Genomic DNA, 18,675 nt, shown 5'->3' on the forward strand with positions numbered 1-18,675 from the left:
TATATATATATATATATATATATATATGAGACATACATAAGCCCATATAAATAAGATGAATGTTTTTATTATTTAGTAATAAACACTTCAGTAATAAACAGAGAAATTATACATGAGAAGTATACATGTCTCTAGCTTATTACAATTTTTTATCAATAATTTTGTATATTTCGGACATATTTTAGGTGGAAATTAATTTATGTATCTATATACATACCCTTCCATAACTTTAGCAATAAATGGCAACTGCATCTCAATGCTATGTTCTTCTTCATCCGTGTTCAAATCCATGCATTCAAAATGACCAGTTTCTTCAAGTTCTCTTCTCACTGTTAAAATATATCCATTTTGTGAATTCAGGGATTGTTCTTTATATGCTATATATAAGAAGCAATTTTCTTTACATACATTTTTTTTCACTATTTGTTATAAGTTGAGCATTAAAAAAATATATAAATATGTTAATGCAGGGAAAATGACAAAATGTACACATAAGCACCTTGTTGATCAATAAGCAGATCATATAACGGTGTTCGGTAAATGGAAGCCGAAGATAGGGCACAACCTGGTAATCTCACATGATGAGAAGGCCCTAGAATAAATATCCTACGGCTGCATAACAGCACGTTGCACGGTTCATTTGACTGAGAAATTTGAAAAATTACAAACTAAACTATATATTATAGAGGCTACTTTATATGATAAAAGTTTACATTGATTAAATTATCACAATATAAACTGATTTCTTATGACTATTCTTTTATGATTACAATAAGATATTATAAATATAAAATAATTATAAAGTAATTATATAGGTTTAAATTGTGTAATTTTTACATACATTTTGTAAACTGTGATTAAATGTTTGTAAAATGCTAAGATAATATAGCTAATATAATTTACACTTACACAACTACAGGACTAATTTGTCGATAAGCAAAACCAGCACATGCCCCGCAATAGCTGTATCCTGCATGACTGTAAAAAATAACTGTTTTAATATATATATATATATATATATATAAAATCAGCAGCACTTAACCAACCTTCCAACTGTTTACTCAATTCTGAACCTATGACAAGAAGAGATTTTAACTTTGATAATATATGAGTAAAAAATTTTTATATATTATATAATTATATATATAAATATATAAGTATATCATATATATTTTATATATATATATATATATACATATAAATGTTTGATGAATAATTATAGAAATTTTTACTCATTCTCTTTAAACCTTTTTTTTTTTAATATATTCTTATGTGGGGTTAGATATGTGCATCTGTGAATAATATTATTACAGTATATAGGGTGTAGTAAATGATAAGAGACAGATAGAAAGAGAGTATATATGATATATGTACAAGCATTTTCACGAAAATAAATCATCAGATTCAATTTTAAGTTTTTCATTCATATTATATTAAATATAACGCAGTTATATATTGTGCACACAATCTGCAATTAATAAATTGAGGATATGTGATCGAAATGAGAGAGAATTTCCAACTAAAGATATATATTTTTCCACGTCCAATTCATCGAGATTTCCTATCAAAGTAAAGTGTCAACAACTTTACTTGTTAGAATGCGAGGATAAGTGAAAATAAGTAAAAAGTAAAATACATTTTTCAATCTCTTACCATTGTCCGAATACCAACTACCAGCGTGAGAAGCTCTTCTAATTAATGCCATTTTTGGGCCAAACGTGTCGTCTCGTATGTATTCTAGCTTCGCATTCAACGACACTTCATCTAGCGTGAAGTTCTCGGCGAAACTACAGTGAGATACAAGTCGTATATTTTAACCGAGTATAAATGTTTATAAAACGTTATCACAAAAATTCTTGGCTACTGTTCTGTCCATAGATTATTCAGTGAATATAGGTAAACGTTTAAAGTGGATATGCAATTGACTGATGATAAAACAAAGAGTTCAACATGGCTGATTTGCAAAGCTGCTTTTTCTGTTGAACGCAGCCAATTTCATCAAAGTGCGTCTATTTGCAAAAACACAATTCTTTATGCATCCAAAGAAATTCACCAATCGCGTTTGGATTATATTGGTCGCGTTCAGCAGACTCAATAGTTTGTGGGCCTTCTACAATAAGCCATAAGTCATAAATTATAAGTCATAAGCTAGAAATGGACCAATTACAGTCGTCAATTTTTAGTTTCTTACTTCTGATTTATAACTTATGGCTTAAGCTGATTTTTCATATGCAGCACGCTGCGGCAGCAAAATGTCATGTGATACAAATTTTCGAGAACTGATTGGAAGAACGGCTGCGTTCCGCAAAGCGCATATGCACGAAATATGCACGCATTTTATATAGTGAGCGTCACGTATACTATAGGGGAATGCGCGCATATGCGCTTTGCGGAAAACAGCCATTGCGTCACCTCACAAAAGATTTTTAACCAATAATAACATTTTGCTGCCGCAGCGTGCTGCACATGAAAAATCAGCTTTAAGCGGGAAGCACAGACTTTTGCATAACGCATAAAGCATGTGCATAAGGAATTTCATTGGTCCATTTTCTTATGCATGAGTCAATGGACCAATGAAATTCTTTATGTATATGGTTTATGCGTTATGCAAAAGCCCCGCTTTATTGTAGAATACACCTGTTTTATGATTCTTCGCTGAGATAGGACCTATGAAATGCATAACTGTGCATAAGCATAACATAAGGCCGCTGGACCAATGAGCATCTTATGTTAATCAATATGGCGTCTTTATGCTGGATGCTCATTGGTCCAGCGGCCTTATGTTATGCACGGTTATGCATTTCATGTGCGATAGGCCTAAAGACCGTAGCACACACTTTTGCATAACGCATAATGCATGTGTATAAAGCCCATTCTACATTGGTCGTATCGTAGACGTCGCAGGTCACAAATTTGTTGCAACAGCCAATCCGATGTGTCAATTAGAAGTCTCACGATGCTACGATACGACCAATGTAGAATGGGCTTAAGGATTTCATTGGCCCATTTTCTTATGCATGAGTCAATGGGACCGATCAAATTCTTTATGTATATGGTTTATGCAAAAGTGTGTGCTGCGGCCTTTATACCGCGCATACCGCGCAGCTTTGGCTCGTTGTTGCTAGAGGTTGCAACTTGCAGCTCGTTGACATCGCTGCCAATCGCTGTCATCGCTAGGTTGCTCGCTTGAGCACGGTCGTACAAATTATTAATATGGCAGATGTTCGGGTCTCTAGTGTTGTTTAAGTTCGTAAAACTGTGAGTGACAAAACAGTGGGTCCTGTTACCAAAGCGAAGGGCACTGTCATGTATGTGAGATTTTAATCGGTGCACGTCCCATCGTTCACGTGCGAATTTGTAATTTAACGCGTGCACGAAAGAGGGAAAGTGCGAGTGAAACGATATTGGCTCGACCGTATACAGAGTCGCGCGATCTCCCTCGTCGCCGTGAATCTACCAAACCAACATTGTCAACCAACCTCGACAACGAGAGGCACATCGACGACGTCTCCGTGCGCGCGCGCGCGCGCGAAAGAGAAAGAGAAGGAGCGTTTTTGTTTTTTTTTCTTAAACATTCGTCCACTTTGTTTATCGTCAGGAACACGATGGGATTCATTGCGTTGTGATACACAGCCGGTGGCGCTTGTCCCAGGTAGTATTGCGGCACTCTACGCTTTTCTCTTTCGTTATTTTCACGTCTTACGCACTGTATAACCTTTCGCTCCTCTTCCCTTCCCCTTTTATGCCTGTCAATTCGTCCTCCGGCGGAGATGATCGGCTCGCGCTGCTTGTGTTTACTTGATACTGTTTGATATTGATAGACGCGGCGACTCGCGGACAGATAGATTTTAAGTGCCTCTCATAGTTTTCCGAGAGAAATGAAACAAACATATCCAAGCATCATATTGTGTGTATACTTCTGCAAGTTAGAGCTAACTTTATCAATACATCATGTGCGTGTTTGCTGTGGATTATTATTTTTTTCCTTCTGACACACCGCGTACAAGAAGCTGGGCAGAACTATAGATTCGATGTGACTAGTTTTGCATATTTGCATACCGAAATTTTGGATAAACTATTAAAATAAACTTTTTGTTATTATTTTTAGCTATTATTGTATGTTAAAAGTATATGTAAATGTTGTGATTATGAAGATCACAATTATGAAGATCTGTTTATAGTATACCTGACATTGATCAAATACATTCAATGAATACACATATATTTGAATCTAAACGATCGTTACATAGGCAAAGTCAGAGTTCTTATCATGTAGGCGTATTTATTTTCATGTGCATCAGACATAAGAAACTTATATTTGTACATAAATGACAACTTCTTTGAACATTAGAGATATATATATCTGATTAAGTTTTTGTTTGTTGCTAGGTGTGTCATAGTCTCTGTACTGCATTTTAATGTAACTATTACGGAGGCATTACTGTACGAAGGAGGAGGTAAATGATACAGTGTATTTTATGACTAAGTCGCTGGATTGTATCAGGAATTATTCAAGATTCTTCTTATTTCAGGTTACAAGTGATTACGGGTCTATGTCATGGATCATTGGCGATCCCATGGAATTATCAAGTTTTTGAGTGTTGTGCTAGAGAAAGAAAAGTGGATGTGTTAATCAAATCTGCAAGATACAAGTGTTTAGTGTGCCTGCTTGCGGGCAAAAACATTTTTTTTAAGTAGTGCCACCGGGCTATGGCCAACTTGAACTTTGAGCAACCACCACGCAGTATTGCGAACGCAAGCCTTACTTCACGTGCTGCCGTTGCCGGGGGAGGTTTGAACACTGTGACCCTTGCGGGTCATGTCACACCTACCTCGGGCATGTTCTCAGGCTCGTCTGCAAATACTTCGAGTACAGCCAATTCAGCGATAATCGCCACTAACGTTTATCCTGGAGCATCTGGTTCTGGCAGTGGACAGAACAATCATCAGCAACAGCAACAACTCTCTCCTATGGGCAGTAGAGGACTGTTTGGACAGAGAGCTTTTACCGATAGACGTACAATGCCTGCTCTTGGGTTAGTGTATTTATTTATTTATTTTTTCATCTCTCTCTCTCTCTCTTTCTCTCTCTCTCTCCTCCTCCTATGCAATCATCTCCATCTGTATTGTAGAGCTTCAAATCCAATGGGTAGTATGGGCAGTTTTGGAATACCTCCAAGTCGCAATTACGGATCTCAAGGTGCGGTTAACAATTTCCACTCTGTTTTTGGGAGTGGAGGTGGTGGAGATACGAGTACTCCACCTTTGTTAGATCTCTCGGAGTTTCCCTCCCTAACGAATAGAGGTCAAGGTGATTCTATGCCGCAACCTAGTCCCATGCCAGGGAAACAGCCTTATGGTTAGTGTCAAGAAAACAAACGCAAAATCAGACTTTTATAATATACACAACATTCAATAATCGTAATGTACCACATTTGTTTCAAATCCTTTTCTTGATTGGAAAGCTTTCTACATAATTTTGTAAATTTATTTGTAATTTATTTAAAAATAAAACAAGCAACCATACTTTTAAAGTATTATAAAATTGCAAAATACTATAATGCAATCTGTACATATGTGTGTATTTAAGGTTTCAGGCTTTTCTAAATATTTAATATATAGTTTACCATACTAAAATTATTTTATTGATGAAATTTTCATTTGTTATGTTACAGTTGGAATGGTAAAACAGCCAACATCCGAATCGAGCGAATTTACAATGAGCTCGGAGGATTTTCCTGCATTACCAGGAACCCAAAATCGAGAAGGTCCGTCACCTGGTGGCAGCATGTCTGGTGATAAAAATATTCCTGTAGGACTTGGTCCAGAAATTGGACAAGATGTGCTACAGGCTAACAGAGCACCTGGATCTGAGAAATCTCAGTCTTCTAAAAGGGGCATCCAAACATCACCCGATGGTAAATCAAAATCTATATTAGATGGTTGAGTTTTAGCAAAGTTTAATTCTCAACATAATTGTTGCATAGGTAAGGTGACGAATATACCTGCAAGCATGGTGAAGGATCAATTCGGCATGGTTGGGCTTTTGACGTTTATCAGAGCGGCGGAGACAGATCCGAACTTGGTGTCGCTGGCGTTGGGTCAAGATCTTACTGCATTAGGATTGAATTTGAATTCACCAGAAAATCTCTACCAGAATTTTGGTGGTCCCTGGGCGGAAACTCCATGTCGACCGCAGGATATAGATTTTCACGTACCACCGGAATATCTTATAAATGCCGCAATCAGGTATTGATTTTCCATTTGATTATTTAATTTATAAAGCTATATCTGTATAATACAAACTACAAATATTTATAAACTACATGCTTGTGCAATATTTGAGTTGCTTTGATATGGATTTGGTAAATATTAAATGGAAATTATTTTGTATTATATTTAAAAAAATATATTAAAATGAATATTTTTGGAATTTTTTGAAATGGAATAATTGTTATTGACTTAGCGCCGAGACATTACTGTGTCTCCAGATTATTATATAGAATTATATTTTATTTGTAAAATATTTTCTATTATTGTACAAAAATTATCTGAACAAAATTATATTTTTTATATTTACTTTATAGGGATAAACTAGCGCCAGTTAAATTAAATCGATATAAAGATGATCTACTATTTTATATGTTTTATACAAATGTTGGGGATGTATTGCAATTAGCTGCTGCGGCGGAACTGTAAGGAAAAACAAAATTAATTTTTATACATGGAAATACTAGCGCGTACGTACGATGCTTAAATAATTTTTTGTATGTGATATATGAAGATACAGCAGAGAGTGGCGATATCATATGGAGGAAAAAGTTTGGATAACGCAGGCACCAGGTTTGGGAATTGTAGAAAAGACGTCGACATATGAACGTGGTACTTATTACTATTTTGATGCGCAAAACTGGAGAAAGGTAGCTAAGGAATTCCATTTGGATTATGCAAAACTAGAAAGTAGACCTCATCTTCCTTCGAACTTTCACCAAACTCAGCCTTGACTACAGGTGTGTATTTTATTTCCTTTTTCTTTTACGTACATATCACATAACATACACACATGCATGTACTTGATTTATGTAAAAAAAAAAAACGAATAGAAAAAAGTCAGTGTTTTCAATATCGTTCCATAATATAATTTTCTGATTGTTTTTGTGTTCTTCTCTGCGATTATTCTGTAAGAAAAAGCAATAGAAATAATTTTAATTATAACAGAGATTTTATTATCTGTTCTAGACTTGTCTGCAGACTATTGTGCTGTCTTTAAGCTGGAAACGAATCAGCTATTGTATAAATGAACAAATTTAATAATCTTTAATAAAAACATAAAATTTGAAGAGTAATAAAAGGAATTTTTGAATCATTAAATTAGATACCTCTTTGCTTCGCTATTGGTCATAATTATCGATTATTAATTATCTCTTACCATAATAATTCTCTTCCTTCTATAGTTGCGATATTTAATACATTCTCATGCCTTTACATTCTTTCACAATTATATTATAATGGATTTCTTAATTTTTCTGCTTGCGTCGCGAGTTTAATTATATCTTCTGTAGCATTTATAGTAAAATGTTCAATGTAATTCTGACTGTTTTTTTCAGAATCTTCCAAAAAATATCTGTGCAGAAAAGAAATTGTGTGTACATATATACAATCATACACAAAACTCGACTCAGTGTGTGCGCGCGCGCGCGCGCTGAGTTAATTTTTTCATATATATACCTATAGTTAACCATTATGCCGCAACTATTTGCTATTCCGCGTGGTGAAGGATCACCCATCCAATTTATTCGCCACATCACAGCTCCGTTGCGTAAATGAAAATTAGCTGCATAAAACAATATACAAAATGTGCAGAAGAAATTTTGTATAATGCTTATCTCGCTTTTTAAAAATACCTCTACATTTACAAATTAATTATGGAAGAAAAAAAGCAAGTGGAACATACCGACTGCATTTAAAGCATAGCCACGTCTTTTTTCTTTATACAAGTACCATGCGCATGCTCGAAGTAGTGGTTTTTTTAAAAATTCTGACAGTTGCTTGTCCCCTGTCCATAACGATGTGTCCAGGATTTTTTTTAAGGTTGATATCAAGTTTTCTGTTTGTAAAATATCTTTTGCAATTTGATATTCTTGTGTGGTAAGTACGAACGCCATATCTATGGAACAAATATATATTGTACATTTATATATAATTTATTATTTTTCATTAGTTTGCAGTTACCTTGTTTCAATTTATCAAATAACCAAGTCTTAAAATTGGGTATCGGTGATAAGCTAGATAATTGTCGTATAGCTGGAAATTCAGTTGTGATCTCGTTGGCTACTTTCTTTATCAAATAATTACCGAGTTCAATCCCCTATGTAAAAATATCCTTTTATAGCCACATGTACTTTTTACATCGCAGAATTGTAATATAATTTAAGTTCTTGGAAAGTATAATTAAAATTTTCATAAATCAACTACCTGCAATCCTTTCTGAGTAGATGCTATAGAATAAAATATTGCTGCTTTTATTTTTGATTTGTCTTCCTCTAAAAAAGTTATATATTTTTTTGCACTGCCCAAAATTCTAGTTTCAGCTTCTTCGATACCTTTTACACTATCTGTAATATAGTAATAGAGAAATATTTAAAAAATTTACTAATGTTTCTTTCCTACATACGCGAAACAAATTTTATTCAGGAAATTTTTTTTTGTATTTAAACCTGGTATAATATCACATAATGCTGTATGCAATACAACAATAGGTTCTCTTGGCATGGATGGATGCATAAATATGTAACATCTTCTATATGGCCCAACCCTGCGTTTCAAATCCAACCAATTTCTCATAGGATGGATAGCTTCGTAATCAGAGACCTTTAAATTTACAAAAAGAATAAACAGGAGAAATCAGTTAGAAATGTAAAAATTGAAAATAGACATTATGAAAATAAAATATCAGAACTGTAATTACTTTCTGCAATATATCACATGCACTTTCCCAAGTTATTCGTTCCACATGTAAGAAACCCACGGAAAACCAGAGTAAAAGTAACTCTCGCAAAGTATGATTTAGTTGCTGTACTATTATACTTTCATCTGCATCTTTCACTTTTGACATTAGTTCCTAAGAAAAGTAAAAATAATATAACATAATCAGATAGATATAATAATTTAATCTGATGCCTGTAAATTATATCACAATGCACTGCATCCATAAACAAAAATTCCTTTTTTGCTTACCAGAACATCAGTTCTTAGATCAACCAAAAATTTTACGCCATGCTGTAATCTTCCAATAATAACAAATAACCAATGATAAGCGGGTGTGAGAACATTCCTCAATGTTCTCTCATGGACAATCATTTGTCGTTCATTTTCAGGCTACGATAGAAGGTTCTAGGCTACAGATACTTTGTACAAATGAAACATATTTAATACATACGTATTTCCGATAACAGTGGTGACCAAAATATCAAAATAAGTTATTATATTTGGAATATACATACATATGATACAATTTGATTAAAGCACCACATATAACTCACATAAAACAGTGTACCTCAGTGCAGACCAATCTTTTGGCCACTTGGCATATATCATCGTGCTGTACAGAATATCGCAAAGCTAATATGCGTAAAATCCACTGTCGGTCATCTTTATTGCTTTCAGTATAGCTGACGCACAGTGCACGTGCCTTGTTCTGCAAATATTTTCCGATATACAATTTCTGCGAGAAAAAAAAGAAATTGCGCTTTATATTGCATTCGAAAAATACAACTTGTAACCTCTATGATCCAATTGCTGATCTTGGTGTCCTTAAATTTAAAAATTTCCTGTAGTTGCTCGTCCACGTGTAACGTGCTGTTTGCTACGGCACGTACAACGGAGGATGACATTCCATTATATTCACGTATAACATTGCGTTTCAATGTGTTCGCGAGTCTGCAGCGACAAATAATCGGTAGAAGCTCGAAGGAAAGCTTTCTTAACATATTGTAATCAATTAGAGCGAAATAAACTGGGCAGATACTTGATTTTCAACAGGTGTCACGTATCGAACAGTATCAAAACATGCATCAGTTGATATGACTTGCCAGATTTCTTTTTCCGTAGGAAAATTTCGCTTTGTAAGTAAAACCACATTTATACGCAGTATATATATTATACTGTATGTGCTTGCATTTACTTATCCACTTTGGATAAAAAATCACAATTCGGAAGATTAGATTCTATCTGTTGATGAAGGAGGGAGCAGCGTAGTTGCACTTGTCAGTGCAGTGCCCACCCATTTGCATCGGTTGATCTCTATAGTAATTTTCCGGTGTATGTATGTACCACCATTACCATCAATGCGAGAATATTTTATGTAGGCCCTCAATGGAGATTGGCAGCGCTTGGTCTTTGACATGTATGACATCGTTGATGAAACATGAAAATGTGGTAAAATGGCGATATCAGTAAACACAAATCAGTAAGAAATCATCGGACAGCTATCATTTTCAAGAGGAATATCAAAGTAATTTAAAAGCGCTCGCGAATGTGACGCGCTCCGATAATAATAATAATAATATACAGAATGCAAACGGCTCATTTTTATCGCCATCTTCTTTGGAGTGTTTGGTGTTTCCTACAAGGTGATTATGACATTCTTGATTACGCCTAATTACGCTTGTACATACATACACGTTTCCCATGTCATTTCGCGTTATTATTGTTACATGTTAATATGTTTTTTATTCTCTGTATTTGTTACGCTGCTCTGTTTTTGTTTCTATTTATACATGTTAATTGTAAAGCCGGAATCAAACTACGAATTGAAGATTTAGATTATTGATTAAAGATTAAAGATTGTGCAATCACATTTTATGATAGTGATTTGTATTGTGATTGATAATATGGCTGTTAGGTCCGTTATTTGAAGATACATATTGAGCTATTTAACCTAAATTTCGATTAATTAGGGCAAATTGAGACGCAATTAAATTTAAGTAATGCTGTGTATAATACGCGTGTAACACATGCAAATAAAAAGAAGAAAATTGCTGCTCTTTTACTTTTAATAATCTGAAGAGAAAACTCATTGAAACAATCGTCGTATATGAACAAATCAATATTTTTTTAAAGAGGAACTGGAGAAGCATGATGCATCATAATCTTTTTACAGAATTGCTTTTAAAACCTTTTTCACAACACACACACCTTCTTCACCTCCTTTGCAACATGCACTGCCGTCAACCTTTTGCTTCTGTAGAAAAAATATCAAATGTCCATCACATGATGAAAAAATTGTCAAGCCATTTGCTATTATTGAGATTGAAGATTAGGAAAAAAAACCTAGCTCTAATTTCAATCTGTAATTTTAATCTTCGCTTTCTTTGCTCTGATGGTCAAAGTCCAATCTCCAATATGCAATCTCAATTTCCAATGCATAGTCTGATTCTAGCCTAATAGTTGATATTGCATCACCGTTTTTAATCAAGTGTTTTCTATTATTTTCAGTTATTGCCAAGGATTATGTTCAATTGTCACACAACGGACCGGTTGTATTAGGTGGGATGATCACTTTTAGAGCAGATTTGTACCGTGATGGCAACCGACCAAACGGGACTTTCAATTACATATGGAACGATAATTCATTAATGAAACATAAATATGAGGTTACAAATATTTCATTAGTTATATCACAGTATAAATTGTTACTTAAAATTAACTGTGTTCTCCCCTTTTCTCATACTGAACTGGACGTGGCCATCGTTGACCTCCAGGCCTTGATACCTTATAGATTATAAGATAATTTTCCATCTCTCCTCTCTTGGGAGGGAGACCTTTCTGAGGATGTATAATATGATCTTTATGTCAAGATTCTCTCCTGCAGAGTTGAAGAAGTTTCTACTGTTTCTCCTAAGGAAGGAACCGATAAATTACGACCAATCTTTTTGGCCTCGTGTCTATATAAGGTCATGGAAAAAATTATTTGCTTCCGACTCAACTGGTGGTTGGAATTTAACAACCTTTCGACATCACGGTATAGCTTTTGGAAGGATAGATCATGCTTAGATAACTTTTCCACTTGAGATTCTCACCGACTTCAGAAAGGGTTTCTCTCCTTGATGGTTTTTCTAGGTATCAGATCTGTTTACGACAACGTTCTCTGTGATATACTCATGAAAAAGTTGATTACATTAGGAATTCCCCTTAATATTCTAGCGTCAATTTATCTGATTTCTTCCAGACAGGTGACTTGCAAATTCGGGGAAATCAATGAATTCCGTCATTCAGGGATCTGCCACAGGGCTGCGTCTTAAATCCTTTTCTCTATTCAATTTATGTGTCAGAAATTGATGCCGTAGCTAAATGTGGATATCTATCCTCTAGTACGCAGATGACGTAGTTTTGTTCGTCAACTCCTTCTCTCTGAAGGAGGACTTTTTTAAGATCGAAAATGCCTTACGCTTCATGTCTAGAATATTCATAGAACTGGGACTGGATTTGTTCCTTCCTAAAACCAGTCTGTGCGTTTTTAACAACAAGAGACTTCTTTCGTAAACACCCCTCGTTGTACGTTACTATCGACGGTACTAGAATTGAAAACTCTCAGAAGGTCACTTTCCTTGGCCTGAGAATGCGCTATAACTTGAACTGGGAGGATCAAGTAACCACACATTAAAAAGATGCGAAGGCGCAATGAAGATTCTCAGCTGTTTGAGCCATATGTGGTGCGCTGATCCTCAAACTAATTTTTAACGCACTGATTCGCTCGAGGATGCGTTGTCTTCAATAAACTGAAACGCTTTCAAATTTCGAAACTTAATCGAATCCACAAAGCCATGAGGATCATCTTGGGTCTCTGAACCTCCACTCTAATAAACTGCGTACTGGGTGAAAACAAAGAATCACCGCAGACCCTCAGATACAAATTTTTGTGCAGATGTTATATCGCGAGGACCTTCCAGTCGAATCACCCTCTCCCTCGTATTCTTGCGAAATTGAATGACTTATGGTGGACCCCATACGTAGAGACTCCAAGGTGGAGATCCCACAACTCGTGCAATAGAAAGATGCTCCCTATGATACGCACAATCGAGTCAGGGAGGTCACCTTTGGCCTTCTCAAGACCTTTTTCTTCTTTAATGTTTCGATCTCCAATCGTCACGGATGGCTTCCCACTGGCATCGTCAGCCGAGAATCGGGACGCTGAATTCAGGAAGGGGTTTAGGAATAAGCTGGAGGAATTACTTTGCCTATTCACTGACGGAAATTTAAGTAATTGGGTTCCCATAACGGGGATTACGTGATGGTAATGGAAAATATTTCGGCTACATGTAAAACCTCAGAATTCTCATCCTCATATACGTTGGAAGCTTTAGCAATACTAGAAGCGGCCAGAGTTGTTCGGAATTTAGATCATTCCCGAGTGACGATTTTCTCAGATTCGAAATCGGTGCTGAAGAACCTAGCGTCTCTGTCGAGAACTTTCCTGCCTTACCCTATATATTAGAGACGAAATTAGATTGGCGAAGGAAGCAAGGATAGAGATTACACTGATCTGGATCTCAGGTTACTGTGGAATCATGGGCAATGAGGCCGCGGATACCTCAGCCAAGGAGGCGTCCACCTCCGACTCGAAGTGCACGACCGGCATGCTGCTTAGAAATGTTAAAGTTTTCTGGAAGGCTGTATTATACGCGGAATTCTTCGAATAGGGCTACAATCTAGCCAAATAAAAAGAAATCTTTTATTTCAATAATTACTTCTCAATTTAAAGGAAAATCTGGTTCCATGATCTGAAGGTGAGCAAGAGAGTGATTTCTTCCATGAGTAGGCCAAAAGATGCGATTATTCGTCCTTGCGTGCGAGCTTACACAGATTCGATCGTTGAGTCACTAAACTGCATTCACTGCGGGTCCATTGAATCACCCAACCACCTTTTTTGGGAGTGCTCAATATTTTCTTCAGAATAAATTTCGTTAAAGAGGTAGCTAAGATTTCTGGCTTTCTCCCGATTCCGATAGAGTTTTTATTAGTGAAAGCGGAATGCTCTGGCGCTGGACACCTTTATTAGAAGTATTAACTATAATATCTAGAGATTCATCGCCTATGCGCGTTGTACTGTCAAGACGCCCCTTGCTCCCATCGATTGTAACTATTTCTTGGGGACTCTACGTCCCATATTTCGATTAATAGAAAATAAGTAATTATAGCTGGCTTTTGTAACTCGCGTACACTGTAGGATAATCAGTCGTTTAGAATTATACAATTTCAATAAGAGTTGATATCTTAATTACTTATATTAGTCTACCAAACACAAGGAAATGTATTATGCAGCGCTGGATGACTGTTGTCAAAGCGCACCCCTGTACTTTTATTCCTTTTCTTTTTTAATAAAAAAAACTGTTCTTAGCAGAAAAAGTAACTTTCGTACTGTTGTAAGAGTCTTTAATATAATTATACCTTTAGATTTAATCAATGAGGAACTAATGGTAACATCAATCATATTAAAAAATTTTACAATAGTCGCAAAGCAGCTTTTTGTGCTAAATGCATCCATTTTTAGTTATATTTAGCTATTTTATTTATTCTTTGACGTCAGAAATTCTTGAATATATTTAATAATATTTTATTTTATGATTTTTTTTAATGAATTACTTATTAATTTTTTAATTTTAATATTATAATGTTATCATTTTTATGTACTCTGTAACATTTTAGAGCAAAGCTACGGTGAATACAACAACATTTTGGAGCATAAGTTTTCCACGTGAAAGCAACATTCCTGGAAACTATACAGTGGAATTAGAAGTCAAATATTACTTTGCATTTTTGTGGATATTTGATACTAGTGCTCATATTGACTTTGAAATTACTGGTAAACTTTATTGATTTTGACGAAATTCTTCTGATTGCTTCTCTGTCAAAAATGTTACATTTTATTATCTGTTTTAATTTCAGATTGTCTTAATGGTAATATAGCCATAAAACAAGCTAATAAAACCATAGCGGGAGAATATATCTCCTCTACAAATGAAACTAAATTAACGATAGACTTGCAAAAGGCAGATTACGACTTTATAACGCAGAAAGCAACTGTAATATTGACGTATTGGTTTATTGATTGCAAGTATTATGGTCAAACAAATGATTTCACTTTCATTTATAACTTTACAAGTCCTGGTGTAACATATGAAATAGGAGCTTTAGTAATCGCTTCATACGACTCGCCAACGACCACAACTATGGCACCTACAACTACAGTCATACCTGTTAATGTGACAACAGTAGCATCCAATGCTATCACGGTAAATTTAAATAGGACTTTTGTCACAGTCGTAACATTACCGACGACTGTTACGAGTGTAAAATCTCCGATAAAATCTACGGTAATTGCACTTCCAATTAATACAAGCACGTTAGAATCTGCCAACATATCATTGCCATACGTTTGCTCAAACACGTCTCTCATTCTACCGGATCCTAAAAAAACATATGGATACTTTTACAAGAAGATCAATGTTCGTGGTTAGTAAGATGTGCAATTAATATTTTACAGAAGAATCATTCTTATCTATAACTATATATACTTTTGAATTAGTATTAATCTATTTTATAGAAGTTTTCATTTTTTAATAAAATCTCCAGCTCCGGTGTCAAATATCTCAGTAGAAGGTACAAATTGGATCCAAGCATGGGACATGCTATCTTTGAATGTAACCTGTAAGGGATCAGGTCCATTTTCCAAGTGTTTCCAGTTTTACCGTGGAAAGTATAATGTGACAGGAAATGAAACTTGTAATAACGTAGATTATTTGCAGTTATGCAATTTTTCCATTAAACATTATTTTCTCGAGCCCAGTGTTTACACATTATTAATTATATTAAACAACGAAGTTAATACACAGATTTATCCACTAACGATAAACATTTATAAAGGTAAATTCCTTTAGAGTAATATCTCTACTCTAAATATTATAATTTATGGATACATACATAACGATAATATTCACATTTAACTTTCTTATAGTAACAACAAAACCGCAGTTATCGGTTATCATAGTGCCAGTTTCTTGCTCGGTTGTTGCTGTGGTGCTGATAGTATTTGGCGTGGCGTATTACATCCAAAGCAGAGCGAGATTCACGATAGAAGTCGCGGACTTTGATTTTGGACAAAGTAATCCAGAGATGGAGTACAAAACGTTTACAGAACGTTTACGCGACTCGTTTAATAACACTGTAAGACCTGGCAGCAAGCGGCTAAACGTACCCTATTACGGCAGCATGAATCATTGAAACATACAGGCTGTGCGAAGCTATGTGATCTCTATCGCCATCTGATCTTTTTGTTGCTTTTTAAATGCAGTATGATTATTTTTCATTTTTTGTTGTCGTTGATCTCTTATGCCTAACTTTTGTTTGTCTCTATCACAGATTTAGATTTTCTGATAAAAACAAAAAAGACACCATTATGAAATTTTGTAATAATTATTTTTACTTTCTACTTGTTTAAAAAATTTATACCGATCTGTTACTAATATGTGAATTGTTTATTATATATAGGGATATAAACCACTCAGTAATCCGCAAACACTTCAGTGATGCATGAAAATGAGAAGTAATATTTTTAATGGCGTCATTGGAATGAAGGGTTTCTGCAAGAAGTGAGGAAAAATGAATAATGAGCCATGCAAAAATGTCAGTCGATAAAAATTTAATAACATTACTAGTGAAGAGATCTATCGAATGCTATTGTGCGCTACTAAGTGGGAAATTGGTTGAAAGATAAACTGGTTATATAAAAGGAAAGAGGTGAAAGACAATGATGTACAATAATTTTTAACATATTATCGAATGATGAAATCGAAATTGTACATAGATGAGAAAATTACTATGTATATATAGGCTGTGAATATAATATGCAATGGTGTATTTTAAAGTTGCTCTTAACAGGAGAATTTGATATTTTTTTAATGTTGCAATAAGAGAATTATCTCAACTAACATCCATTTTATAATTTCATGCGTTATTGTTTCGATTTGTTGTTTATTATAGCTATCATACATGTTTTACACGTATGCGATAAAATAGTGAGTTTTTAAGAAGAAAGAAAGAGCATAATTTATTAACTTGTAACATTTATACATGTACACATTTGCATATGTACACGCGTGTGTATAGAAATCCGTAAAGAGGCTTTATTGAAAAGCAGAGTAAAATCAAGCGCGTTCATATTTTTTTAAATACATAATACATTGTATTTGTAATTCATTAATAAGTCTATTTTTCAGAAGATTTTGATTTAAATAAAATCATTTTAGATGAAATTTATTTATCACGAGACACTGAGTTTGAAGAATTAATTCCGGAAATGTATCTAATAATCGCAATATTGTGGTATAAGAAATATTTATCTGCTTATCTTTAATAAAGAAAACAAAATGTTATCAGTTATACTATTGCCGTTTCTGCATTGTCATCATTTGTCGAGATACTATCGATGCATTACGTCAAACTCGTTGCAATTGTGTTAATACTTATTAAAATTACTGTAATGATATTATTGTAATATATATTTTTATATTGAATTACTTTTTATTTTGATACGAAACAAAATGTAAACATTTTTAAATCGGCATTTGAACAGTTGATTGATTATCCGGCTACCCATCGATGACACATCAGGTAACGAATATAATATATAGGGCGTATTCAGCGGACTCGATAATTGAGTATGTGCTCACTGTTATTGGTATTCTTCTAGATGTAAAATTCTGATTAGATGATCTAAAAGAATATACCAATAACAGTGAGCGTTCACTCAACTGTTAAGTCCGCTGAGGCTGGGTCCACAACCTCACTTTGAAGCCCTAAGCCGTAAAGCGGTAAGGGTGCAGTCATATGGAGTTAGAAATAACGGAACGGAACAGTAACGGAACATTGATAGAAAAGAGATACAACAATCCTATCTCTTTTCTATCAATGTTCCGTTCTCATTCCGTTCCGTTATTTCTTTCTTCATCGGGACGCACCCTAAGCCCGGATCCTCATACGGGCAACAGCGCTTTGACACCAAACGCTGATTGGTGAAAAACCGATGGCGAGGGTAAAATTTACCCCCATAACCCGTTTTTCACCAATCAGCGTCCGGTGTCAAAGCGCTGTTGTCCGTATGAGGATCCGGGCTAAGGGTGCAAACCCATGCAGCGGAATAGCGGAACGAGAGTAGAACCAATTACGAGATTCTCTAGAAACACGGAATGCTCGTTATTGGTTCTGTTCTCGTTCCGCGTTACGCTATTCCGCTACATGGGTTTGCACCCTAAGAAATTGACCAATCACAGAAAGCAGCCGCCGCTTACGTTCTCAACTGTGGTTGATCAATTCGCTTATTGATTACGTTTACGACCTTACGTTTTTCTTTGTGCCATGGGCTTAAGGCCGGTAGCGAATCCAATGTTACGATTTCCTTACTGATACGTCTTATGGCCTTACGTTTTTGGGCTATGGCAGAGAACGAGACGTAAAGCCCATTCTACATTGGTCGTATCGTAGACGTCGCAGGTCATAAATTTGTTGCAACAGCCAATTCGATGTGTCAATTATGGACCTTCTACAATAAGCCGTAAGTCACAAATCATAAGTCATAAGGTAGAAATGGACCAATCACAGTCGTCAATTTTTAATTTC

At 35.1% G+C, this 18,675-nt stretch overlaps 4 protein-coding genes across 8 annotated transcripts in view; 2 read left to right on the forward strand and 2 right to left on the reverse strand.

Moving 5' to 3' along the window:
* Nucleotides 1–1,865, reverse strand: part of LOC108780994 (protein MEMO1) — a 3,280-nt gene extending 1,415 nt beyond the window's left edge. Inside the window, exons 1-5 of the mRNA XM_018548852.1 lie at nucleotides 1,654–1,865; nucleotides 1,012–1,073; nucleotides 910–980; nucleotides 500–612; nucleotides 218–329 (exon numbers count right to left, since the gene is read on the reverse strand). Of these exons, the coding sequence (XP_018404354.1) occupies nucleotides 218–329; nucleotides 500–612; nucleotides 910–980; nucleotides 1,012–1,073; nucleotides 1,654–1,705 (410 nt within the window). The 5' untranslated portion in view covers nucleotides 1,706–1,865. The remainder of the gene's footprint in view (nucleotides 1–217; nucleotides 330–499; nucleotides 613–909; nucleotides 981–1,011; nucleotides 1,074–1,653) is intronic.
* Nucleotides 1,866–3,261: 1,396 nt separating this feature from the next.
* On the forward strand, nucleotides 3,262–7,416 carry Rga (CCR4-NOT transcription complex subunit regena). Its single transcript, XM_018548850.1, has 9 exons — nucleotides 3,262–3,652; nucleotides 4,390–4,457; nucleotides 4,533–5,036; nucleotides 5,133–5,359; nucleotides 5,676–5,918; nucleotides 5,988–6,249; nucleotides 6,588–6,695; nucleotides 6,785–7,010; nucleotides 7,240–7,416. Exons 3-8 carry the CDS (start codon nucleotides 4,711–4,713, stop codon nucleotides 7,002–7,004), a joined length of 1,386 nt encoding a protein of 461 aa, XP_018404352.1. The 5' UTR covers nucleotides 3,262–3,652; nucleotides 4,390–4,457; nucleotides 4,533–4,710; the 3' UTR covers nucleotides 7,005–7,010; nucleotides 7,240–7,416.
* LOC108780990 (malonyl-CoA decarboxylase, mitochondrial) lies at nucleotides 7,002–10,132 on the reverse strand. 2 transcript variants are annotated; one of them, XM_018548846.1, is made up of 12 exons: nucleotides 10,028–10,132; nucleotides 9,783–9,939; nucleotides 9,557–9,697; nucleotides 9,238–9,378; nucleotides 8,969–9,121; nucleotides 8,718–8,871; nucleotides 8,476–8,615; nucleotides 8,233–8,368; nucleotides 7,955–8,167; nucleotides 7,729–7,834; nucleotides 7,430–7,624; nucleotides 7,002–7,178 (listed from the first exon to the last, which is right to left on the reverse strand). In XM_018548846.1, the coding sequence occupies exons 2-11, from the start codon at nucleotides 9,891–9,893 to the stop codon at nucleotides 7,504–7,506; spliced, it is 1,416 nt and encodes a 471-aa protein (XP_018404348.1). In that variant the 5' UTR covers nucleotides 9,894–9,939; nucleotides 10,028–10,132; the 3' UTR covers nucleotides 7,002–7,178; nucleotides 7,430–7,503. The 2 variants fall into 2 exon arrangements, with proteins under 2 accessions (XP_018404348.1, XP_018404347.1); XM_018548845.1 differs by having other exon boundaries at nucleotides 9,783–10,132.
* Nucleotides 10,133–10,389: 257 nt separating this feature from the next.
* On the forward strand, nucleotides 10,390–16,935 carry LOC108780991 (uncharacterized). Of its 4 annotated transcripts, none has more exons than XR_001940921.1 (7): nucleotides 10,390–10,631; nucleotides 11,497–11,654; nucleotides 14,707–14,863; nucleotides 14,947–15,513; nucleotides 15,634–15,924; nucleotides 16,016–16,350; nucleotides 16,549–16,578. XR_001940921.1 is itself a non-coding variant. In XM_018548848.1 (7 exons), the coding sequence occupies exons 1-7, from the start codon at nucleotides 10,574–10,576 to the stop codon at nucleotides 16,585–16,587; spliced, it is 1,479 nt and encodes a 492-aa protein (XP_018404350.1). In that variant the 5' UTR covers nucleotides 10,390–10,573; the 3' UTR covers nucleotides 16,588–16,935. The 4 variants fall into 4 exon arrangements, 3 of the variants coding, with proteins under 3 accessions (XP_018404350.1, XP_018404351.1, XP_018404349.1); XM_018548848.1 differs by having other exon boundaries at nucleotides 16,016–16,224; nucleotides 16,549–16,935; XM_018548849.1 differs by lacking the exon at nucleotides 16,549–16,578 and adding an exon at nucleotides 16,420–16,448 and having other exon boundaries at nucleotides 16,016–16,224.
* The last annotated feature ends 1,740 nt before the right edge of the window (nucleotides 16,936–18,675 follow it).

Source organism: Cyphomyrmex costatus, unplaced genomic scaffold (assembly GCF_001594065.2).
Source record: "Cyphomyrmex costatus isolate MS0001 unplaced genomic scaffold, Ccosl1.0 scaffold75, whole genome shotgun sequence".
NCBI lineage: Eukaryota > Metazoa > Arthropoda > Insecta > Hymenoptera > Formicidae > Cyphomyrmex > Cyphomyrmex costatus.